The sequence below is a fragment of the Cyprinodon tularosa genome, unplaced genomic scaffold (assembly GCF_016077235.1).
Source record: "Cyprinodon tularosa strain WSP-4 unplaced genomic scaffold, ASM1607723v1 ctg161, whole genome shotgun sequence".
Taxonomy (NCBI): domain Eukaryota; kingdom Metazoa; phylum Chordata; class Actinopteri; order Cyprinodontiformes; family Cyprinodontidae; genus Cyprinodon; species Cyprinodon tularosa.
Window position 1 is genome coordinate 1365460 of NW_024038449.1, and position 26150 is coordinate 1391609.

Below are 26150 nucleotides of genomic sequence, written 5' to 3' on the forward strand. Positions count from 1 at the left end.
ATTGTTCTGAAACTGCCTTGGTAGGACTGGTTTTAATAATCAGATAGTGCTGGAGTGGTTTTTACTTTCTTTCCATTTTTGGTATCAGTTCTCATGTCAGGGCTTCAGTGTAATAACCTGGTTCTAATCTTTAAGTCTTGAAGAAAAATGCTGTTTTTTTCCACCCTCAATCATGATTATGCAATTCAGTAGATAATAAACATGCTTTCCAAAGTACCAAAGGGGAAGAAAGTTTAACTGAAGCTTTTCATTTCTCCTCAGAAGTCAGCTCAAGTTCAAGTGTTTCTTGTCAGAACAGTTTTTTGGCGTCCAGGATATTTTCTGTCCATTTGAATGAAGATGTATGATATACCCTAGTCATGTTGGGTTTAACTTATCTTGTTTAGTGATAAAATGTCTCTAAGAATGTTAGAGAAATGCTGTCTGTTGATGATTGTCACTTTTTCTAGTTGTCATATCCTGCGGAAGGCATTTTCTTTTTGTTTTCTTTTATTTATCTTGCCATCCATTTATTTTAACAAAAACTTTCCAAAATGTACTTGTCTATTACAGACTAAAAGGACACATTTTTGTTGCCTATTTTGGCATTAGGGTAAGTGCAGTGCATGTTATATGCAATTTAAAAAGTTAAATTATGTCTTAAGGGGCTTAATTTCAATGGTAATGACCCCATTTACTCCTTTTAGGAAAATAGGCCTAATATATATACTGTTGAATCTCGGCCTTACAGTGCAGCGCATTGGCTAAATTATAAACTGATAAATATATATTAAGAAACTGCAAAAAGGTTAAATATAGCTGGATAACCCCTGGGATTTGGTAATAATAATGTCATCTGAAAGAAGCGGTTTCAGACTTGTCTTGAGATCATTTCCTCTACAACATACTTTATTGTGTCGCACTGCTGAAAAGGAAAGGCATAACACAGTCCCAAGCCCCGATCCTTACAAGCTCATTTTTTGGTGTTTCTTTTTATTTCCATCAGTCATCACATTACATTGTGTTACATTCCAGTATTTAGGAGCCACTGACAGCAGACATTATGGGGAGTCAAAGCAAAGGGAAGTCTCAAGGATTACAAGATTACATATTGTTTAGACAAACATTTTTTCTAAATATATCAAATAAAAAAATAAAAAACACTTTCTTTTTTCTTATAAGACTGGAATACACCAAGAGTTTTTTAAGGTTATGAATTATTTCAAAATGTTTTTAGACTTTGACAAGCTCTGACTAAAGTACAAACATGACATAACATTCATATTCATTTAGTTATTTAGACTATTTAAATTTACAGTGTGTAATAATTACAGGGATTATCTGACATAAATATAAATTTTATCTATACATGTTATTGAACTGAAAAGTGAACTGAAAGTCTAAATCTTTATGTTTGCCATAGAAATTGTTATTTATGATTATACAGCATTGGGTTTGTTTTGGTGGAGGCAGACATCTTGTGCGCTACGGTAGCACAGAGCTGACAAACTAGTAACTATAGGGATCGCCATTATGCGCAAATTGCAGTGCGGTTAGTTATAGACCTATTTATAATCCTACTCAGACTGATTTAAGACTGGACTTATACTGGCCAACACCTTCAACTGCCCAGTTATTAAGAAGATGACAGATTTCAAGCGCTGTGGTTGCATTTTTGATTGATGCAAATATTGTTGACAAAAGCTCATCCAGGAGGAGGATGTTTTGCAAGTCAATGACTGGATGCAATCAGCTGGTTTTCTTTGACAGAAACGTTTAACTGATCTGACTGTTTGGACATTTTAAATTTCATTTAGATGACCTTTTGTGATTTGGCACTATATAAATACACTGAATTAAATTTAATTGAATAATGCTTAATATCATAAACGATGTTAAAAAAATCAATTGGGATAAAAGGAAGCATGGATGCAGAGGGGTTAGGTAACCTGGAGCCACTGTGTTACCTGAGATAGCGTTCAGGGAGATGAATCCCAACAGACATACTGTATCTGTCAATTAAAGATCAAATAAAGTTCATAGAACAGATAATCATCTCTATCAAATATTTGTGGTCCTGTTGATCTGACATCACATAGCCTGTACATCAGAATAGACATTTGTATAGAGAGAACAGCTTTCTGTTTGTCTGGACTGTCATTGTCCTGTTGTTGCCTATTATTTGTTAACTTAAAAAAAAAACAGCAGATAACCCAAATGTAAATGTTTTTTTTATGTGATGTAGTGCAGCAAAAAGTAAACAGAACAAAAAGATATGCAATTTGTTGCACTAAAGCACCATCTTTAACTGTAAGGTTTCATTTTTCTTGAAATTTTCTGGAGCTGCTGTCACAAAAGCAGCCCCCAAATGACAAATTAGGTGTCTCTCTTTTAAATAGGTTATGTAAGCAAATTATAAAAATTTAAAATGTACAACTTTAAACCACACTGACACAGCTTCTAACCTGCTAGTTTTTTTGTAAATATTTTCACCAAGCCTGACTGTAGGTAAATTAGGACTCATTAGAGGATTTATAGCGATGCTTACTTCTAGATTGCCTGACATTGATGGAAAACCTGTGTGTTTAGGTCTTTGTGATAAACCCTCTTTCCAAACAAAGAACACAGGATGTAGAGCAAACAGTGACGCAGCATCCAGTGCTGCTAACGTAAGTCAGAGAGGGAGGTGGTAAAGAGAGTCAATCCTTGCTGCTCCAAAGCCATAGTCCATACACCACCTGCAGACCATCTTTGGTTCATCACTCCTTCTATTATACCTTGCATCTGTGGCTAGTAATGCTGCAAAACTATTCTGTTCAGCTTGTTAAACCATACAGCAGCATCAGCTCTCCTTTTGGTGTTGGGATTCAACTTCACCTTCTTTTAAATATTCTGAACTTTTAGCTTAAGGGAAAGGCATAAAGCTTTCCAAATTGTCTAAGCTGATACTTCATCCATCCATCCATTTTCTTTACACGTTTAATCCCAAGTGGGGTCGCTGGTGCCTATCTCCAGCTGACAATGGGCGAGAGGCGAGGTACACCCTGGACAGGTCGCCAGTCCGTCGCAGCTAAGCTGATATTTGTTTTACCTAATAGAGAGAAAACAAATTGTGGCTGACCAACAAGAAGCCAATGTGGTTTCCTCTTTCTTCCAATATACATGCATGCATGCATACATACATACATACATACATACATACATACATACATACATACATACATACATACATACATACATACATACATACATACATACATACATACATACATACATACATACATGTATAGATATGTCTAATGGTATGTTTAGACGGGCATGCTTTCAGCATCAAAGCATCTGATTTACATGCAAAGTTTATTGGGGAAGGCTTCAAGAGGTTGAACAGCGTGTCTGAGTGTTGGGAGTGGTGCCTCTCATTCTGGCATCCGAGCTTTCAAGCATTCGACGCTGGAGTTCAGAAAATAAATATTTGATTGTATATTCTTGCAAGTTGTACCATAAACCTTAAAAAACCTTTATTATCACTTCTGGCCACTACTTTTGGCAGCGGGATTTTTCCAGCTCTTAAGGTCAATTTATGTTTCTGACGCATAGCCTCTACGACCTTCAAATCTGTCCCTGTGCAGGACCACGCCCCCCGTGCAGAGGTTCTGCAACTGTCGTTGCGCACCTCAAAAAAATCCTGACTATGCCTCGGACGGTTGCAAACCCGCGCATACATCAAGCGGAAGTGTGCAGACAAAAAGCAGCTGTGATTGGTCCTTGGTATGCATTTCCGGCTGTCTGTGTGGTCGTCCTTCCAGATTCGGCGCCGGGGCGCGTCATTTTTAAAAGCCGAGGAGCAATCGACAACTACGACGAAAGGTTAATCGAGGATGTTGGAAGTACAACACATGTACAATGCGTCAGACAAATTATATAAATAAATATATGTCTAGCAACTCTAGATCCATCTCCGTGACCAAGATATCTTGCAGACGCGTCATTGTTGCTTGCCAGCACCGCCAAAGTTCTTGTGACCATCCACCGAAGTTCTCCCGAGTTCTCGAATAGTCCCTCCCTCGCACTTTGGCGGGAAACTACTGTGCGTCCGTAGAAATTCCAGACAGAGGGTGCAGAAGCATACCAGCAAATCTGGTTAGCGACCAGATGCAAGCAACATTTGATTTGTGCGGTTGCAGAAGTATAATCTGCCCTTAAAAAGTAAAGATAGCTAAGCTGCTCTCTAGCTTGTAGCTACAGAACAGAGCAAATAAACAACCATAGTGCAGAGCGTCAAAGATACTTGACCAGCGTCTCACACCGAAATGCTTTAGGTGTGAAAAGCAGCTTTAGTTTGCATTTGTGTAAAAAACTGAATATTTGTGGACCTTTTTAATACAAGATCAAAGTAAAAAGTTCGATAAAGAAACATGGCAAATAAGAGAAAATCTATTTAATGTTGTCATCCAGTTTTATTGATTTCAAAAACATAAAGCTTAGTTTTTGCTTGACACATCAAATTATGTAGTTTTATGCTTCCACGCCTTTCCGCACCTCATAATCACCGACAGAATTTCTGCACTTTGCATCTAGGATCATTTTTAACTATGCCGACAGATCCGGGAGGAAAATCGGCGAACAATGCAGTAGCTCTCACTGGTGAGGGTTCAACATCTGCAGACATCCCATGATTTAGTCCATAAATATCACCAATATCAACAGATTGTGGAAAAACTCCTGGAAATAAATGACTGTCGCTATTGGATGACACAAAGTTATAAACTGCTGTGTTTTACTTCCTCGTGTAGAGTTAAGCCGGCCAGAATGGGGGGACAGCCCCTCAAAGCATAAACCCTGTAGACGTTGTCATGGGCAGATAATTTTTTTTTTTATCAGGGCAGATATAGAAAAAACTAAAATTACTTAAATACAAAAGAGGGAAAAGAAATAGAGCCCCTACTTACAAAGATATATCAAAACATATTTCATCATTCTGCTTCATTCCATCTCTATTCTTCCATTCTGCAGAATATGATATTTCAGTCTCTAAAGTTATGCTCTCTCTGCTCTTTCTCATAGTAGCCTCATCTGTTCCTGTTTGGCTGTGACTCCATCCTGGAGAGAAATATCAGCTAAGCTGCTGCCATCAACACCTTTGTTTATAGATGTTGGAGATCAGCATGTTTTCCAGTGTAGTCCTGTTTCTCTGACTGTGACTGGCTGCATGTGCTCTCTTCATCCTCTGACATGGGAGTTGGCTCGGAACTCATCTGCCTGGCTGTGTGTTTCCTGGATGTGGCCGCCTTTTACAGCTGCTTGTTGTATCTCTGCTTCTGTCTTCTTGAACCCCAGTCGGCCTCAGCAGATGGCCGCTCACACTGAGCCTGGTTCTGCTGGAAGTTTCTTCCTGTTAAAGGGAAGTTTTTCCTCTCCACTGTCGCTAGAAGCATGCTTAGTGTGAGGGATTACATTTGAGTCAATGAGTTGATGCAATCAACTGGTTTTCCTTTGATAGAAAACTGAATCAATTTGACTGTATGATCTGGTGAGCTGTAGAGTGCCTTGAGATGACATGTGTTGTGAATTGTTGCTATATAAATAAACTGAATTTAATTGAAAAACATAACAAACTTTGATTTGGTGCCCAACTGAACTGTTTTCATTCATGTTGGGTTAGAACTGCGATACTATCAAGGAGGGAACATTTATTTCAGATTGTTAGCTTACTGTTGCTAAGGTTATGGGAGTTCTAACACCGTGTTTTTATGTTGAGTAAGGTTGTTGGTGTGGTTGTAGCACAGGGCTGTGAAATATGGTTTGAGTATGGAGTGGGCGGGAGACACTGAACTTATGTCAGAGAGAGAGTAAGAGAGAGAGCAAGAGGGAGAGCAAGAGGGGCAGAGAAGTAGTGAGTGTGGAAAAGAGAGGAGCCTTTGCTGTTGCTTGCAAGAACACCAAGTAGGTGAGTGACAGAGAGCAGAAAGTACCTGTTAAAGAGTTCAAGTTGGAAATGGAGTTAAGGAGGGAGAGGTAGTGCAGAGAGAGAGCAGGAGAGGGAACAGCTGTGAGAGAGAAGGGACTGTCAACTCAAATGTGAACAAGTGTATCTCGGTCATCCCGCCACTGAGCTGTCAGTACGGGAGGCAGAGCAGTCAGCTCTGTCCAACAGCCATGAAGCACTCTCACCAAACGGACTTCAAGCTGATCAGTGAGTAGGGGAAAGTGAGGTTCAGTCAGAATGGAGGTCTCCTCGCACTGCAGTGCAGGGAAATAGTAACTCTGGAACGCTTGTCAATGATTTAATGGTGATTATATAGACAATGATTTAGATACGAGTTTGTTTATAATAGGGACTGTTCTAAAGAGGTGTTTGCCAGGAATTTCTAAGAGCTTTGATTTAAAACACCCTTGTGGCTTGGGTCATTTTCATAATGCTTGCATGGTTGTAAGGAAAAATATGACTTTTTAAATTAAGCTTGAAGGACCTCTTGGTTTGTTGAAGTCTTTACTGTGTTTTCATCGTTGAAAAAGTGCAGCTGCGGTTGTGGTGATCTATCATGGATGCGATTGGTATTAATTAGCTAATGGATTTAAATGGAGATGATTTTAAATGCATATTGTTTAGTAGAAGTTGGATTTTTTTTTCAGTTACAAAACAGTTACATCATATCGTGTAATATGGTGTCACTTTTTTTCATAGTAGTCATTTGAGAGAATACAACCAGCTTTTGAAGTAAGTGGTTTCTGCATGTTGTGCTTTTGTATAACTGGTGCCAAGGACAGATTCTGAGTCTCACGGCGGACTTCCCTTTTTTATTACTGACTTATAGATTTAAGAGCATCAACCTTTGTCCTGCATAATGTTTATTTATGACTTTAACAGCATATTCAGTACTGCTGAATTGGCTCCCGCTGTACTTCAAAAACTGTCATCTATTTTAATTAGCTGTCTTTATTTTGATTTTTGTTATAGCAATTTTGATTTTTGATTTTATTTTGATTTTTGTTATACAGTAGCAATACACGATTCATACTGAACTAGAGGCCTTTCACAATAAAAGCCTGCAGCGAGACAAAGCAAGCTTCCTTGCTACCGTAATTTGGCTTCACTGATAAAAGCCTTAAAATTAGCTTGTATTTTACTGCTGTGGCATAATCTACCTCTCAGACAGAAAATGCATGTTCAATTCAGTATTAAGGAAATAGTAAACACTTGCTTATAATAAGAAATTTAACATAATTTAAAGAAATAATTGTTTTTTGCAAAGTTATTGGTGCCATAATTAGTAGCAACCCAAATAAATATAATAAAATTAAGTAATTAATTTAATCTTGACTTAAAAAACTGAACCAATGTGTCTAAAAATGTTTTAATCCTTAAGATTCCATTTTGCTTAATGCAGTTGTTAAAAGTAACAATCTAGATTTAAATTTGATCACTGAGCAGTTCTATTATTTCAGTGACTCACTTTGAAATGCATTATAAAGATTATTTCTGCACAGATGGATGTTTTCAAGCCTTTATTTCTGTTAATTATGAGGATTTTCCATCGTAATGAAGGGATTGTTGTTTTACAAAGGCTAATTTAATCTGATAAATAGAAAAAACCTGATCAGAAAGTATATTCTCATTTGTTGAAAATGATTCAAAATTCCGGCCTATAACCAAATTATGAAGAATTAATAGCTTTTCATTAAATCTAAGAAAATGAATGGTGACATTTATGGTTTACAGCTTAAATTTCCGTTTATTTAGAGTTTGTAAAAAAGCTAAAATGTTTGCATCGAAAGTCATGCATCAGGACCCAAGTTACGTTTGCCAAAATGCACAATGCAGAGGATGGTATAGAAGATTTAAAGTGGGGGCCATCTTGAAGATAATCAGATCTGTGGTGCACTGAATTATTTTTTTTTTTGGAAATCTTCAAAATTATGGACGGTTCTGTAACCGAATACAGGATAAATGAAAACAACATCCCAACGTGATTCCTTTTAGAACATAAAGCCGACATTTGGACTGTCCTCGAGCTCAGAGTCTCTGTTAAACTTCAGCCTGATTAGTTTAAGTTAATGTGAAGGACAAATGACCTTCCTTGGGATGAGAGTTTAAACTCCATTTTCCTCCAGCATTATAAATCCTTCAGTACTTCTGATGTTTTTGATAGTCCTTGGTTTCATAACACAGAGATGTTTATTGGATTTGTCCAAACTTCTTTTCTCTGGTTTCTGTCACTGGCTTTACCTTTATAGAAAAATCAGAAGAAACCCAAACACTAGATGCTTTCAGCCAGTCTTTTTGTTTAAAAAAAAAGACGCTTATCTGATCCAAAAAGGAAACTCCCTGATAAGTAAGAAATATTAGCCGCTACACCGATCAGTGTTTATTGCTTCCACAGCAGCACAATGTCTGCACATGACTTTATTTATGCATTATAATTCATTACACTGTTTATGCTAGTTTCTACTTGCTCTGTTTCTCTAAATTTTATTTATTCTGTTGTGTATTCACGCTGGTAGAAGAATATGTGGATTCTAATTAAGGACCTGCTTTTAAATGAAATCTTATTTTTACTGAACATGGGGGATAATTTAGTGTTATGAAAATACAGTATGAAAAAAAAAATTTATAAGTGAGCACCTGTTAAATTACCCCAATCTTTTAAACTCATAAGAACAATGTTCATAATGTTCCCATTGTTGCCAAAGAAAAAAAAGGAAGGTTTCACTCCTCTTTTTGGTTTAAAATAACAGATTTACTGATGAAAAACATCCGTTTAAAACAGGAATAAAAAAGGCAATTAAAGCCTGAGAATCATGGATTTATTTTACAATTTTTGAATTATTAACTGCATTTGACAGCACCCAAATATATAGCTTAATCAGAATTTTTGGGGGGTTGGATCATTATTAATTTTACTAGTTATAGATGAATTAAAATGTTTTTCTCTTAGATTCATTCAATTTGTGCTCTCCTAATGTGTAATAGTGTTTATTCACACCCTGTGGCTTTTAGAAAAGTACACACCTTGAAAGATGGAAGATAAATCGTTTAATTAATGTTTGCACACCCTTAAACAAATGCTTTGTTCAAACAGCTTTGGATTCAGATCCAGCATTCAGTTTTCTTGATTAAATATCTGTAGTAATCTCACTTTATAAAGGTATCAGGATACCAAAAAAGGGCAATGGTATTTTATAAACATGAAAAGAACTGTCGATAATTAAGGTAAATAAAACATAAAAAAGCATTAACGTTAATAAAATGAAATATTTGGTTCTTAAAGTATTCCCCACTCACCCATACATGCAATCAAAACATCTGTTTCCTGTTGTCAGAACACAAATAGTCTATGTTAAATTGCTAAAAAGGATGTCCAGCTAATCTGCTACATCTGCCACCACACTGCATTCAGAAGTGCTTCTATAAAAGCAGACATGCAAAACAAAAACACGTAGGCCTTTTGTATTGATCATGCATTATAGATGAGTAAATCCATGCATAATCACAGGGACATCAGGTTCAACCAGTACTGGCTCATGCTCTGGAAAGGAAGAGGATCCTGCACTCAGAAATATTAAACATGTATTTATGATAATGTCTATTCAGAACACCAGATAAACTTAATAGGAAACAAAAAGATCCTGTTTACTTCTCACCTCCAGACTTTATTTTTCTTCATTTTCTTTCTCACCACATAGTCTGAATTTATCTCATAAGTAAAGCTTCTCACTAAACGGTTTTGTTGCATTTTTATCAGAATTTTGAAGACCTCTTTGTCGCTGTCTTGGCTAACAGCTGTGTTTGGCTGTCTTGTTGAGAAGATGAATAAATGAATGATTAGAGATGCCGCACAGCCATCACATGCAGATTAATAATTTTAGCTCATCTGAATTTCTACTCACAAGAGTAGCTCATAACAATAAATCCTTAGAAGATATGTGGCTTTCAAATCCGTTTAATATAGGTTTCTTTCTCACTATACTGAAAGTACATACATGGGAGGGGAAAAGTGTAGTTTGTCTACATTTACATTACATTTTTACCAAGACGTGCTTGAAAAAAAAAAATCTTTAAGCTTTTCCTTTTAATTAAAATATAGTTGTGGATTTACATACAGGAAATCCTTCCCTGTTGTCTCAACCAAAAAGGTATATTGCATGATTTAACTCCTTATTATGGCACCAATTTCACTTTAACAAAACATTCATATCCAATCACACTGTATGAATAAATGAATTAAAAAAAAGTTTTACTATTATCTTACATCTTTCTTATTAAAGCATTTGAAATTTATGTATGACACAAGCAGTGGATTTAACCTGCAATGATTATATTTGTATGTTTTAAACTTGCTCACTTTATTCAAACTTTTTTAGTACAATGTTTAAAAATGTTCCCAAGAAATAATAAGTATGGCTGCAACTAATGCTAATTTTGCAAGTCGTTTAATCCACAGATTATTTTTTCAATTAATCGAATAATAACCGGATAGCCAAAGGTTCCTTAAATCAGATTTTTTTTACGGAATTAAACCAGGTGAAACTAAAACGTTTCGACTTGAGGAGTTCTGGATTGACCATATTGACTGATGAAAATGTTTTTTTTTATGTTAAATGCAGAATGTTTATATATTTTTTCAGAATTTTAATATAATTACTGCTTTAAGTGGGTCGCTCTGTCAACTAAAGGCCTGTTTTAGAGTCTCTATACTCCAGGTAACGATTAATCAATTACTAAATTAGTATTATTTCAATATTGTTTATCACAATCTGATTAATTGTTTCAGCAATTATTGGCTTATATCTATTAAAGTCTGATGTCTAAGGATAACATTGAGCAAATCCTACTTATTTAAAAATGTTCTCACTCCCCAATTCATCCTGGTGAGTAATAAAAAAAAACAGTATAGCTACTAACCACCAGTAAGTGTCCCTTGTTTATTATGTTGGATGCTTTTTCCTTGTATGCAGAGTTTAAAAATTTACTTCACTGCGTTTAACTTTGGAGATATTTCTGATAAAGCGAAACATGCTTGAACAAATTAATAGTTTCACTCAAGTGCCTCAGTTTGAAAACCATATTCTCATTTAAATTTGATAGATTTATGCCAAAGTACAAACCCTCTAAATAAAGAAGTTTAAAAGCATATATTTTTCAGAATAACTTTTCTACCTGCAAATCCAATTATAATGAACCGGTATAATATTATCTGCTCTGGAGATTTTTCTTTTGTAGTCATGCCTACCTTATCTTGCTAAATTTGTTTCTGCCTTTTTATATCCATAATGGAAATTGCTCCTTTGGTTTCTACACCATGAAAGAGCAAATTACCAGTTCAATCTGATCTGTTTTTCCATTTTTATAAGATGTGTAATACGCTGATATTAGCTGGTTAATTAGTCAAACCATCTACTGCTTTTTCCAGTTTACATATTTACATTCACATTTATTTTCTGACATTGTTCAGAAGCTAAAAATAAAGACGATCTGTTATTGCAATGTATTAACACCACTAGATATTTTAGATTATATTACACATTCAAGATTAACAAGGTGAGATAAGATAAGGACACAATTGTTACATTAGGGTACATTTTGTAATACTCATCTGTGTTGTTATACACAGCTGACTATGTATGACAGCACAGGTCATAAATAGATTTTGGTTTTCAGATGCATGTTTTTCATATTAATTTCTCACTGTATAAATTTTGAAAACTCACAAAAAATGAAATAGAACAGGGAGGACAGCATCGTCCATCAAATACTTTTCTTCCTAGTTGCTTTTGCTTCTGTTTATTTTTCACTTACCTAAATTTTCCACATTCGGATGCTCTTTTTCCACTTTACCCATCAATTTTCATCTGCGTCCACATCTCTTCCCCCCTGTTCCTTGTAATTCTAACACATACTGTGTCCTTGCTTTCATCCTGCACGCTTGCCTGCACACATGCTGAGAGTTCATTACAGAAGCTGTGAGGCCATATCCACAAATCAAACTGTGTAAATAAGCAAGTTTTGCTCCTGCAGAGCACTCGTTACCGTTTCCATGCCTACCTGTTGCCAATCTCAAGGGTCTCTTAAGTGAGCGTCTGGATACGTATATAGTATATACATATACAGTTTGAATTTGTGCTGTTGCAGAAAGAGTAAATAGGCTTCTACAGTTTGACAAAGAGTAAATAATGTCTAAGTCCTGGTTTTGTGTTAATTAATATAAATTGTCTTCCTTTAAAATCAAGATTATATAACTGATAATCCCATCACACCAGTATGCTGTTATGGAAAAGCCCTTACAGAATACTTAACTCAAAAGACTTTGTAATTGATAACAACATATGATGTTTGTGTTGCTTTTGTGCTGATCCATATCAATTTTTCCAGTTTTTTTTTATTTCTTATTGAATTTGTTGTCATAGTTTTAGTCTGAATAATTCCTAACCTGTGCAGAGATAATGCTGATTGATTGTTTTGAGTTTTCTGTAAGATGGAAGACATGTCCCAGTGAGTCCCCTTTTACTGGTTCAATAAAAAGCTCCTGCAGCAAAATAAATAAATAGATAAAATCGGCATATGTGGCATTTATCTGAACAATGTACAGAATGTCCACCTGGCAGCCTGTGAGCCAGTGTAGAAACCGTCCATTAGTCCTTTGTTAATAGAGATGGGGACAGGTATGCATTTGTGTAAATCTGTGTGTGTGTGTAAACAGACTGACTAATGGGCCTGACTGAAATCCAAACACAGGAACTCGCAGGTGATCTGTGTTCTTTACTCCTAAAGGGAGAAGTGGGCTGGCTAATGAAGGCTACATAGTATATATGGACTCGGTGTGTCTGCATACTGAAAATACTCTGCTTTAAATAAAATAGGGAGCATTTTAGAAAAAGGCTTTCAACTTAAAAGGTTAAAAGGGAATCATCTACCATTCCTGCTTTATATCCTTTTTAATTTACTGCCATGAGTGGTTTCTGCTTTCCGTTCCCACCTCCCACTCTCCACCCCTATATGTCCTTCCCAATTACTTTTCTGTAGATGTTAGATGAATGTTGATATGACCTAAACACATAATGTGAAACTTATGATCTGTCTTTACATGTCTCCTAACCTCTGTATCTCTTCTTTCAGAGCGTCAGCTGGCCAACAGTATGACCAGCAGCAGCTCTCTTCCTCCCAATGTCAGCGGGATCAGTAAGGAGCTGGCAGAACTGCGGCACCTCATTCAGTTCCCAGAGGAGATTGCCTGCATCCTTACTGAACAGGAGCAACAGCTTTATCAGCAGGTAAAAATGTTAGTCTATTGGAGATCTTTTATGCTGCTTTATTTTCATTTTTTCTTATTCACTGAAAATTGAGATTGAACAAATAAGAAAGAGTAAGTTTTTAAAATTTATACCCTTTAGAATTCACTTTTAGTCTCAATAACACAACAAAGGCTTTGCATTTGTGCAAAATTGTTAAGTAGAAGGGAAATGATTAATGATTTAAGATGTTCTTTTTTTGAGAGAGAGATAGACAAATAGTTGCTAGTTCAATTTTCATATTTTCATTTGGATCTCTGGAATTTAATTTGTATATTCTTAGACTTATACGGATTTATTTTGTCATCTTGACGAAATTTCATCAAGAACAGCTCCCCAGACAGTTTTATTAGCCTTGAAAACAGTAAAAAAGATACATAAAAACAGTAATATAAACATATGACTGTATATTTACAGTTCTAACATTTCATTATTATATTTTTTATAATAAAATATAATAAATCAATTGTATATTCTGCTGTTATTAGATTAGGGATTTTTTTCAACAGTTGGGCCTCCACTCCTGTCTATAAAATAAACCGTAGATTAGTTTAGCAGTGCAGAGGTTCAGAATGACAGACATAAAAAAACAATTGAAATAATCAAACATAAATTAAACAAAAGAAAAACAGACGAAATGAATAAAAAAAAAACAAGTAGATATGAGAAAAAAAAAATACATTCAGGGCCAAAGCAAATTATATAGAAACTAATGAAGACATAACAATTCTAGAAATATACATATATGTAATGTTTTCCACTTTGTACCTGTGTTTAGCACCATGCCTATTACCATCAACTCTGACCGCATTAAATGTTCCTACTGAAGAAAAAATATTACAAACATCCAACACAATAGTTCATGTTGAGGATGATGTGCTTCCGCATTTTTGTGCGATGATAAACTTCCGGCTCTCATCCCATTTTTTCATGTAACTTAACACTTAAAGGTATTATGGAGAATGTTCTTTTTCCAGGTGGATTTATCAAAATAAGTGGTCCTCCTAATTGACAATCATTCCGGTGATATGTTTATGTGAGACCCTCCTACATGCTTGTCCCCATTTTCACTTACCAGTGGAAAAATTGCAAATCTTCTTTGGAAATTAAGCTTAAATGAGCGATGCAAACAGCAACTTTTAAACAGAGCATGCATAAGGAGAAATGGGCTCGTGCATGCTCTCACACGCGTTTAATAGACGTTCCCTCTAGGCAGAGGGTACAGGGTTGCGCAAATGCATTTTTTTAAAGCGGACAGAGCGGGTCTATTTAAGTATTAGTGAAAATCCTCCACTATACCTTTAACAACTTTAAACCAAACTGATGAGAGTAAAAGCCTAGAAAACACGACAGGATTTAGCATCCAATCTATGAGGTTGTGGCACTTGCATCTAGTTGAAAATGCATATTTTCTTTTAATGTTATTTCTATTATATTTTGTGTATTAATGCTAATTGAAATCCTTTACTTCTCTAATTGTAAGATCATCCTGTTCAGGGCTGCATTTTGTTGATGATGACTGCAGCTCTACCTTCTTTGTATTTAAGAAGAATGCAAATTTAATATTTTTTTGACTTTTCATCACTTGACCCAGTAAAATGGGGAATTTTGTTGCAATTTGTGGGACACTGGGAGAGAAGATTAAAAAAAAACATGCAGGATTTTCAGGTGACTAAACAAATGTGTTTAAGCTTGGACTATTCATTTTAAGCCTTTTTTTTTTTAGCTCTTTGGATCATTTCTTTTTTCATTTCTATTTCAGGGTTCTCTAAATGTAAATGCCTGACATGTCAGATTTATAATTGTAAACACTTTTAAACCATTTGTTATCTCCCTTACATTCCAAGCGCTACCTTGTGACAGTCGGTCACTTACAGCAAGAGCCTCAGAAATGAAAATAAAAGTTGAAATATGAGAAACAGAGTGTGTCTCTCTTTGCAGGTCTTTCCCTTAGACTACCTCTGTTTCCTCACTCGAGATCTTGGCAGTCCCGAGTGTCAAACGAGACGCCATCCAAACCTCAAGGCCTCGCTTTCGGTGCCTGCCATGCCCACTCAGACTGCTCAGCGAAGCAATGCTGTGGAGGACCTGGTGGCACGTTTCAATGAGGTGAGGCAATGACTTGAGAAAACCAGATCTCTAACAAGGAGTTCTTTATTTTGGCTGATTGCTCGCATTGATGTAGATTAACAGGAAGTATTTCCTTTATGAAGCACATATCTGAACTTTCCTTTTTGCGTGTTCTGTGTTTAGATTTTAATAGCTACATGAAGTCACTGAAACAACTTTAGCTGCGGCAGTGTTTATCTCTGGGGCTCAGGTTTTACAACATGATGTCAGCGTAGATTAGATTATCAAAAGTTCTTACTAAACTTTTTTTTCATCTTGTTGCATGGGTAAAATATTAATAACAAAGAAACGCCCAAATAGTTTGAATGCTTTGCACTGATCTCTTACTAAAAACACCCTAAGGATGATGTCAACATCCATCTCCCATTTGATATTGATGTAGAAGGTCTTCCATTCGGACCCTCCCTCATGTATAACCGTGCTAGTCCATCACTGTAAAACAGGATGTGTGCTTGTTAGTCCACTTATTTAGCTGGCTAGATTTCTACTCATGCTTTCTTTCTTTGGTGAAACCAACAGGGAGCTGTTACAACAATGCTGAGAAAGAGTGTTGGAAGTGTGGAGATTGATTGAGAAGGATGAAGTCATCTTTAGGTTGCATGCCTGCTCTATCAGCTGGTTTTCATTTAGGTCTGCAGGAAGGGAGACGCATAATAGTTCTCCAAATGTGCAGCGTCACCATATATGGGCAGAGTGGAAAGAGAGTCGAATGACAGCAGAGATTCTCCTTCAAGACAGTGATGAAGCCCAAACTAGAGCTTTGCTTCTGGACTTTTGGTTCAATTAAACAACAATACTTAATGGAAAATAAATAAGATATCTTCAACTGCAGTGTACGTAATACAAGCCTAAAAGTATCAGAGTTTTGTTGCTGAGTGTTATTATAACTTTTCTGCTGTTTATAGTCATTGATTGATTTGTCAGAGCAAAGTTCAGTTCACTTCTAATGAGTGAGAAACCAGGTGAATTTAAAAAGTTTATCGCTATCTTAAAAGAAAAACAAAATGAACAAAGAGAGGACATTTTATACTTTCTGCATCATCTTATTCTGGAGATGATGAAGATTCAAAGAAAGGATTTTAAAACGGTGGCCTCTGTGTGTACTCCTCCAAAAAATTTAACTGTTTTTCCAAACTGCTGCTCATATTTTGAAATCCACCATGTCCTTTGAAAGAGAGATGTTAGAACTTTAAAAGAATGCAATAGGGTACCTTTGGATTACCCAACAGAACCTTCCTGTTATCACCTAAAGAGCTTGCTCTCTTCCTTTTTCCTGCAGCCAGACTGCACACCCAAACATCTCAGCATGGAAAGGCATTTTTAAACAATTTCAATGAATTTCTTGTAGTTTATCCAGTTGAAAGCATTAAGAAGTTTTCGCTGAATGGAAAAGATCAGACTTTGCAGTTTCTACCGAAATAGTCATCAGTCAGAGCTAGTCAAGCTAATAATCGCAGTAGAGCGTAGTGGATCTGTAAATAACGTTTCACCTTGCTACTTAATTGCATAATTTTTAGATCTTTGTTAGTGATCTGAAACCTTTTATCTTTGTATTTTTGGGTTGATTACATGTTTTATATTGAATTGCAAAATACTACTTTTAATCCTAAATGAGTGTGCTGGTGAAGATTATCAGTCATGCAGGTCATAGTCATTCCAAAAAAGTAAAAAAAAAAAAACAATCCACTGAACTTGGTTTCCGACCTTAAAGACGTTTCACTTCCCATCCAGGAGGCTTTTTAATTCAAAATGTCAGAATTGATGTTCAGTTAGAAGCTTTATATAGAAGCCCAAAAACTTTTTTAAGCTTAGAAAACATGCAAATTTATGTAAAGCTTCGAACTCAATGCTAATTCTGACATTTTGAATTGAAAAAGTTTCCTGGATGAGAAGCCAAACTTATTCAAACTTGGAAACCAACTCCAGTGGATTGTTTTTTTTTTACTTTTTTGGAAATCCTAATCAAGAAAAATCTTTGAAAATGTAATCTAGTTAATCTTGGATTAGATGTTATTTTTCTCCAATCATAAAGTTCTAGCTAACCTGCAGTCTCTAGCTTTGTAATGATTGCGATCCAATTCATTCTCATGCCATGTATGGCAATGAATTTACTCTGCATGGGAAATCAGCAAAGCAGAGAATGGTGAGAATTTTGGGCCTCTTTGTGTGTCTGTATCGGCTGTTTAGCTTTGACAGGACCAGTATGTGCCGTGTTAAGTCTGCTATAGCTCTCTGTCAACCTCGGTTACATAAGTCGTGCATCAAGGAGAAAACGTCTCTCAAAAGTCCAGCTAAGAACAGATGGAGACATGAAGGCTCAAGGACAGACAGTGAGGTGGACACATCCAAACATCAAAGGATCAAATTGTACCCAACTCTAGTTTGGCAAGTGATGATGTATGTGTATGTGTGTGTATGACATGAAGCTAATTGAAAATAAAAAAAACAGGCTGTTATACACTTAGTGTTTTAGCATCCCTGATTTCATTATTTATTATCCTCTCATTTTCTGTTTTTCCTTTTGTCCTGTGCAACGCTTGCTATCTGGAACATCAAGAGTCGCCAAATCAATGTACCGCCTTGATCTCTGGCGGCTCAGAACACTACTTTGCAGATGGTCCGAATGCTTTAGATGGCGACTGTAATTCTAACCTCCCTGCTGACATGGAGTTAGACTGTGTCATGCTGCTGAAAGTGAAGGAGGATTTTCATGCATGGCATGCATTTCCTGACTCACACAGATCACAGAGTTGAAACAGATAAGAGCGTAGGGCAGCACTTTACCATAAGGCCATGTATAGAATAATATAGGCAGGCCTATGAGTCATTGGTATTTCACTGATTCAATCTTTGAAAACTGCAGTATAGTTTTTCTATACTCAAACAACCTGTTATTTCGCAAATCTATTAATCTGTTGATTCTTTTTTCAATTAATCAATTAATAATCGGATACCCAAATGTTTGTCAAATAGGATTTTTTACAGAATGAAATAGTGATGGCCCGTTAAAGCGCTGCGTTAACGCCAGACTCTTATGTGACGTAAAAAAACAATGTCACTGTTAATCTATTATCTCAGTTGGTTTGGGAGCTGGAACTATACCAATGATAACTTTCAAGTTGATAATTTAGCGCAGATGTATACCTGGTAGGGGTGGAACGATTCACAAAATCCACGGTTTGGTTCGATTCACGGTTTCGTGGTCACGGTTTTCGGTTCGGTTCGATTCGGTATGATTGTTACACCGAAATCCTATAAAAATTTATGAAATCAATGAAAAAATACTCCAAAGAATAATGGATTTTAATTATTTTAAATGATCCGCAGAAACCCTGGATCATTTCCGTATGTTTTGCTGCTATGATTTAATCATCTCGCGCATGCTCTCTACCATCTCCAAGGAACTCAGAGGGGAGCGGACGGGAGCCACAGTGGGGGCTGTAGGCTTTGCTTTGAGCAGCCGGTCTGGAGCGCAGCGGGGCGGAGCGGGGGTTGCTGACGGAGTATGAGGGATTTCGGGGTTAGCATGACATGTTGGTCATGTTGCTGTTAGCATAAACAAAACGTGTTGCACAATGATTGCACACTGTTGCACTTTTATCCACAACTTTCTTTCCGCCGTCATCGTAGGTCACTCTAAATGCAAAGCGGTCCCATACAGCAGACCTATAAAGTGCTGCTGGCACGTCTTCCAACTCCTGTTCTTTCCCACTCGCCATTCCGACACAATTCTCCACAACAACTGATTTTTTTTCCCTGCTACACCCGGCTACACTGCTTCGCTTCTTCTTCTTCTTGTTTACTACTGGTGGTTGGCTTTGGTCGCAGTACCGCCACCTTCTGCTCTGGAGTGTAAACGCTTCGCCTATGAGAAAAAGGAGCAGCGCATGAACCGAACGAAACACACGCAAACCGAACCGAGGCAGTCGAAACGAACGATTCTGACGGTTTTCATAAATCGTCCCATCCCTAATACCTGGGGGCAAAAAAGAATCAGTCTTCCAACCTGTGTAGGTGTACTGTGAAATTACCACATTGTAATAACCAGTTATTATTGCTGACATGGATGCAGCTATAAGCACAGCTCTATTAGCCAAGTTGACCAATCTCCTCACTCGGTGGATAGCCACAAGCTGCGCTCAAGCTCCTTCTTCAGGCGGCCGCAGGTGACCCATCTTACAGACTACCTGCGAGGCGAACAATCATGAGGAGAATAAATGAACAGCAAGGCACGGAAAAGCCGCGAAAGATGAGAAGTTGGTTGAGGCCACGTGTGTGCGTCAGACTCTTGGAGACGCTATATTGTTAAAGTAGGACATCCTTAATTGGAAGTGGAAAATTATTTTTTGCAGCAAAAATACAGTTACAAATGAGCCACATAAGTGTATATAACTTTGTCAAAATCTTAAGTAAGAAGAAGAAATTATGTGTGATTTTGCAAACAAAAAAGTAAGCCTTTTAGTTTCTGGTAGTAGCACACACATATCACGAACGCCTTTGGCAGAATTCAAATTAGTGATTTTAATCTAGATTAATCTAGATTAATTCTAAGATTACAGTGAGATTAATCTAGATTAAAAAAAAATATTCCATGCCCACCACTAGAATTAAACCAGGTAAAACTAAAACTTTTTCCACTTGCTCTGTATAAAGCTCTTTTTTTTAAATCTTTAAAAATACAAAATGCTTATATATTTTTTTTTTCAATTATGGTATAATTACTACTCTAAGTGGGTTGCTCTGTCAGCTAAAGTTATGTTTTAAAGTCTTTGTACTCCAGTAAATGAATAATAAATTATTTGATTATTTCAATAATCGAATAATCACGATTAATTGTTTCAGCCGTAGTGGAATATAAAAAAAATACTCTTTGTATAATGGTGTTTTATACCCGTAATGAGAAGAGTTCCTTATCTTTGGTTGATATTTTGACTCTCACAAATTAGAGACTAGTTATCTTTTTGCAACTGAACAAACTAATAAAATAACTAATAACTCAAGTAATTAGGAGGAAAGTCAAATGTATTTTGTATTTTTTGTCTTTAAGGACAAAACGTGTTAGAATAATGTATTTAAAGGAATAGTACACCCAAAACATGATTAGCCTTCATTTTCTACTCACCCCCATGCTGAACAAAACTCTGGAGTACTTTTTTGATATCTCAAATGCATCTGGAGATCTGGGAGGCTTCTTGCTGTCTGCTGACATTCAAATAATGGAGGTCTATGGCACCCGAGACAGAAAGGTCCATAAAAGTCCATAAAAACGTGTCAATATTCCTCCATACTGCTCGTCCAATGTATTCCAAGTGTCCTGAGTGGGTAGCATCCAGAATTTACTCGAAACGAAGTCATTTAGAATGTTTTTAGAGCATAAACAGTAGTGTATAGGATTTCCTAATAGCGCCCCCATGCGCGCTCACGATTCTACGGAAGCCGGCAGACCAAACCAGCGCATTCAGCTCGGCAAAGAACTCATGCTCTTCCTCAACACTGAAGTCCTCAGACATTTTTCTTTCGTTGTTTCTTTCTTTGCACAGGTAAACAGCACATTTCTTCTTCTACGCTTGCATTATCGGCAGAGCAGACGCTGAATGCGCACTTCCTTCCGGTTTGGTCTGCCGGCTTCCGTAGAATCGTAAGCGCGCATGGGGGCGCTATTAGGAAATCCTATACACTACTGTTTAGGCTCTAAAACGTTCTAAATGACTTCGTTTCGAGTAAATTCTGGATGCTACCCACTCAGGACACTTGGATTACATTGGACGAGCAGTATGGAGGAATATTGACACGTTTTTGTGGACTTTTGTGGACCTTTCTGTCTCGGGCGCCATAGACCTCCATTATTTGAATGTCAGCAGACAGCAAGAAGCCTCCCAGATCTCCAGATGCATTTGAGATATCAAAAAAGTACTCCAGAGTTTTGTTCAGCATGGGGGTGAGTAGAAAATGAAGGCTAATCATGTTTTGGGTGTACTATTCCTTTAAAGCTACTTTGCTTTTTTTGTAGACCCCCATGTCTGTGTGGGTGGGTAGGTTTGTGTTTTTAGTGGCTTTATTTAGTCCGTGTGAAGTTTTGCTGCGGTTAACTGTACACATCATTACATAAGCCAGTGATAGATCTCTGGGCCAGGGGATGTTTTTACCACCTGTAACACGGTAGAGGTTCACTGTGGGATTTTTAAGTGTGTGTGTGTTTGGCTGCATTAATGGGGCTCTAATGCTTGAGGACAAAGGCAAAAGGGAGCAGGAAGCTTTACTGCTGGGGTTTGTGTCCAATTCAAAGAATGTGACCCTGATCCATTTCTGGATTCGCCCATCATGTGTTTGTACATGCACAGCTGATGGTCATCCGATCTCCTCCATGTCTTATATTTGTGTGTGTTGCAGGGAAATGATCTAGACATTCACTGCAAGTTTGGTCTCAGATCTCCAGGCGAGAATTCATCCTCAACCTCAAGACCAGACACAATAAAAAATCAGTGTTCTTCTTAAGTCAAAGAAACAAAAGCGAGGCAGCTGCAAATATAAACCTCATTTTTAAATAAATTAACCAGGAAAATTTTTTCAATTGAAACCTGATCATGGGTTCTAAATGAGCAGCACTTAACATTAGTTTAAGATCCATTGTTTAATTGATTAAACTCTAAAGTAAATACAATATTTTTGATGACGAACACACAGCTTTTTTGCTTTTGACCAGACGTTTTTTACTGTTTAGTTTGACATCTACAGTACCTTGCACTTAGAGCTTTTTTTGTATTTTGTAAACATCTTAGTTAATTGAATTCGGATTGCATGGAAAAGGCTACCATAAATTAATGCTAATATTAAAAAGTAGAAGGAAAATGATGCATGTTTTAAATAGGGCTGGGTAAAAAAATCGATTTCAATCAATTTTGGGTCGATTCCTTTATATTTTTGCAAAATCGTTTTGTAGGGATTGAGATCGATTAGTTTTATAGTGACGTTCACATTCACATACATTGATAATAAGTGGCGCCTCACATCTCGTGCTACAGACCACCAAGATTACTTCAAGCCAGAGAGAGCTGCAAATATAGCCAATAGGTTGACTTAAGACATTAACAAATTGGAGCTGACCAGCAACCACCCTATAGTTGTTAAAGACAACACTGCAAATATGGTTTTTGCGGTGAAGATAATGCAGCTCATACATGTCTGCTGTGTCACTTCTGCTTGCTCGTGAGGCTTCACTTTTCGCAAACAAGTTTGCACTTTTGAGAGAGTTTTGTTCACATCTCAAGTTTAAAATGTCTGATTTACAAGTTTGTACTTGGTGTTTAATATGACAGGAAAAAATAAAATACATGAGTTTTTTGAAACACAGTAGAACCACTTTCATTATTGTAAAAACAGATTGAATCCATTTAGAACTGTATGAATCAAAATCGAATCGATTCAGGGCTTTGGCCAAAATACCCAGCCCTAGTTTTAAACATATTTTAGAGATAAATTCCACTGTATTTAGCTTCTTTTATTCTTCAAACAATAACATTTTAAAATTAAAAAAATTTAATTTTGTGCCCCTCAATATTTTATTTACAAATGTTAATCCAACTTGTGCTGCAATCATAGTTTTAAGGCTTTTGTGTTATTTTTTTCCTGCACAATGTTTTGCCTTTTTAAAAGGAAAATAATAGACCAATTCACAACAATGTTCAGCTCACTCAAGTTTTTAAGAAATGTTCTTAAAATATGTTTCTCTATTTACCTCCATTCATCTTCCCATCAACTTATCTGTTCTTTTATAAAGCACAATGCTGCCGCTACCGTGATTCATTGTGGATTCAGTGTTTAGGGTAATAAGCAGTGCTATTAAATCAATATTAAATTACTTAGGCCTCAGCATTCTGAAGGATATTGATTTTATTTTGTTATATCAGAAGGAAGGAGGGTAGACACAGACCCTATGTGTCTCCATCACTCTACTTCAGAATAATAAACAGTTGTTTTTATTTTTGCTCAATCACAAACAATATGAAAAGAAATTAGAAAAATTGTTAAAAAACATAAAGTTAACATAGGTATTAATATAATTTTAATCTGCCGTGTTTGTTCAGTTTTAACATTTCAAAATGTGAACCTGCAGGTGAGTTCATGGGTGACGTGGTTAGTCCTGACAGCTGGGTCCATGGAGGAGAAAAGAGAAGTTTTTTCCTACCTTGTCCATGTCGCCAAATGCTGTTGGAATATGGGAAACTACAACGGTGTCATGGAGTTCCTGGCTGGACTAAGGTTGAGTGAAACGAACAAGCTTATCTGATGTTGTCCCAAACTGTTTTATTCCTTTAAAATGTTTGTTTTGCTAGCTTTAATTTGAAATGACCTCTCCCAGATCCCGTAAAGTGTTGAAGATGTGGCAGTTTATGGACCAGTCAGACATCGAGACCATGAGAAGTCTGAAGGACGCCATGGCTCAACATGAATCTTCTTCAGAGTACAAGAAGATCGTAACTCGAGCACTCAACATCCCAGGCTGCAAGGTGAGCTTTATTTTGTTCAGATGAGGTTTCTGTTTGGGGGGGATTAGTTGCAAATATACCTAGAATAAATTTGTAAACTCTCACTTTTCATTTTTCATAGGTGGTACCATTCTGTGGGGTTTTTCTAAAAGAGCTAAGTGATGCATTAGACAGCACAGCCAGCATCATCAGTCTGAAGCAATCTCCAGATAACACAGATGACTCAATAGAGGTAAAACAGATATCATGTATACAAAAAAAATTGAAACAAATATCCAATGGAAGGAGACGATGCACCTTATGCCCTGTTTAATTTTCTTCTCCAGTTTGTGTCTGACTTCAGCGGGCAGCAAAATTTTCTGTCCCGCTCCGGACCGGATGGGCTGCACATCCCAGAGAAAGAGGCAACTGTCAGCAACATCCTGCAGATTATTAGGTGAGTCCCATCTGTTTAATCCTGCTTCCAAAGAGGAAAAAAAGATTGTTTGTAACTTTTTCTGTTTCCTCTCCTCAGATCATGCAATCGTAGTCTGGAGTCAGAAGAATCCGATGAAACGTCGACAAGTCCATCCTCAACTGGTCCAGCCCCCGCACTCAGATGCAACTCTTTACGGGACCGCTGCCGCAATCAGTCAGTCCCCCCTTCCTTTCCTTATATTTTAGTTAGCTCTCTGTTTCACGAAGGTTTTTTCCTTATCTTTGCAGTTTCTGATGCCTGATGTAATAAATTGTAAGCATTTCGTAAATAGATTCATGTGAATATTAACAGTTTTCTGCAAAGGTGTCTTTGTAAAAAAGACACGGTGTACAGACCGGTCTCAATTTGTTTGACTACTTTAAAAGAAAAACTATTTTTAATACTTGTCTTATTATACTTATTCATTACACAAAGAGTGATTTGCACTTTTTTTATATAGTTTTCTTTTTCAACTGGGCTTTCCATCTAGATTCTTGGACACAACATTTTAGCAGGCGGTATTTTGGGAAATAACTTTTCTGCCTTTTGCCTTTAGAGCGTCAGTGATTCCAGGGCAAATCCAGTGATTATTGTATGTGGATCATTACTAAAAACCTAGTTTTGGTTTTTTGGTTGTTTCCATAAAAATCTTTAACACAAAAACAACATTTATAGAAATATATATATAAAAAAAACTAGAAATCTGTGTAATAATTTTTTTATTATATGAGTTTAATAACTTTTAATTAGTTTTTTAATCATTTCTGCTACTTTTATTGGAGGCTGGTAAATATTTGCTCTTTGTGCTTTTGTTTAAATAAAGCTCATACTTTGGTATTGAACACATTTTAATTAAGTGAAAGCATGATTTCAACATTCCTAGTGAGTCTTTAAAAGTTAAGTATTAAATTTGAATTTAAAGCCTTTAATTTTTGTTACTTTGCTAAATTATTTGGCCTTTTGTTTATTCTCTGAGACTGAATTGAACTAAATGTTCAACACACTCACTGATTTTGTTCTTTTTGTTTTTTCAATATGAACAGCGGTGCAGGATAATGGGTTTGTGAAGGAAGACATTTGCAGATTGTTATTGAGATGAAACCAAGCTCACATGAAACCCTGTGTCACAAAGAAAAAAAGATAACATGCTTGCTTCCTGTCAGGACAGGAAGGAACAGAGCTCTGGTACTTATCAGGCCACCGAAGGCAGGTAGCTTATAATGAGAGCTGGAATTCAGAGCAAAAAAAAAAACAGATTCAGACAGTTTTGACATAATATATTAATATAAATTTAAGATTTTTCTCTCTCTTAATTTTTACAGCGCAGGATAGAAACTGCTTCTTTTCGATACGCCTTATGGTTTTCATCTGTTTGGACTTTAGTGTCACAGCGGTTTATTGCCTCTTTTCCTGTGGTCTGGTTCTCTTTCACTCTTTTACATAAAGCAACTGCCAGAACATTTTTGTCTCCCAGTTTTTTTTTTTTTCTAACTCTTCCTTCCCCCGTCCTGTATTATAGTTACCAATCATTTAGAACAACACCAGAGGCAGAATCTATGAATTGTCATCTATTGTTATGCTGTTATTAAACAACTAGCTGCAGGAGTTTAAACAGTGTGTTCAAATTTATGCAATTTACACAGTTCTTTTATTCACCTTTGTTCTAGCTAGTAGCTAATTAGATTTTTATTTATTTTAACAGGAAGGTTGCAAAAGAGAGAGGACTTTCATGTGAGGAGAACCAGGATCGGGGATAATGATCACACAAATCAAACTTTATTTATAGAGCCAAATGTGAAGAAAGGGGTTAG

At 36.5% G+C, this 26150-nt stretch overlaps 1 protein-coding gene across 4 annotated transcripts in view; it reads left to right on the forward strand.

The window, feature by feature from the left end:
• Positions 1-26150, forward strand: part of plce1 (phospholipase C, epsilon 1) — a 132632-nt gene that overhangs the window by 75858 nt on the left and 30624 nt on the right. For all 4 annotated transcript variants that reach the window (XM_038280579.1, XM_038280580.1, XM_038280581.1 and 1 more), the window contains exons 8-14: positions 13094-13248; positions 15208-15375; positions 23510-23655; positions 23756-23903; positions 24004-24114; positions 24209-24318; positions 24397-24513. In XM_038280579.1, the coding sequence (XP_038136507.1) occupies positions 13094-13248; positions 15208-15375; positions 23510-23655; positions 23756-23903; positions 24004-24114; positions 24209-24318; positions 24397-24513 (955 nt within the window). The remainder of the gene's footprint in view (positions 1-13093; positions 13249-15207; positions 15376-23509; positions 23656-23755; positions 23904-24003; positions 24115-24208; positions 24319-24396; positions 24514-26150) is intronic.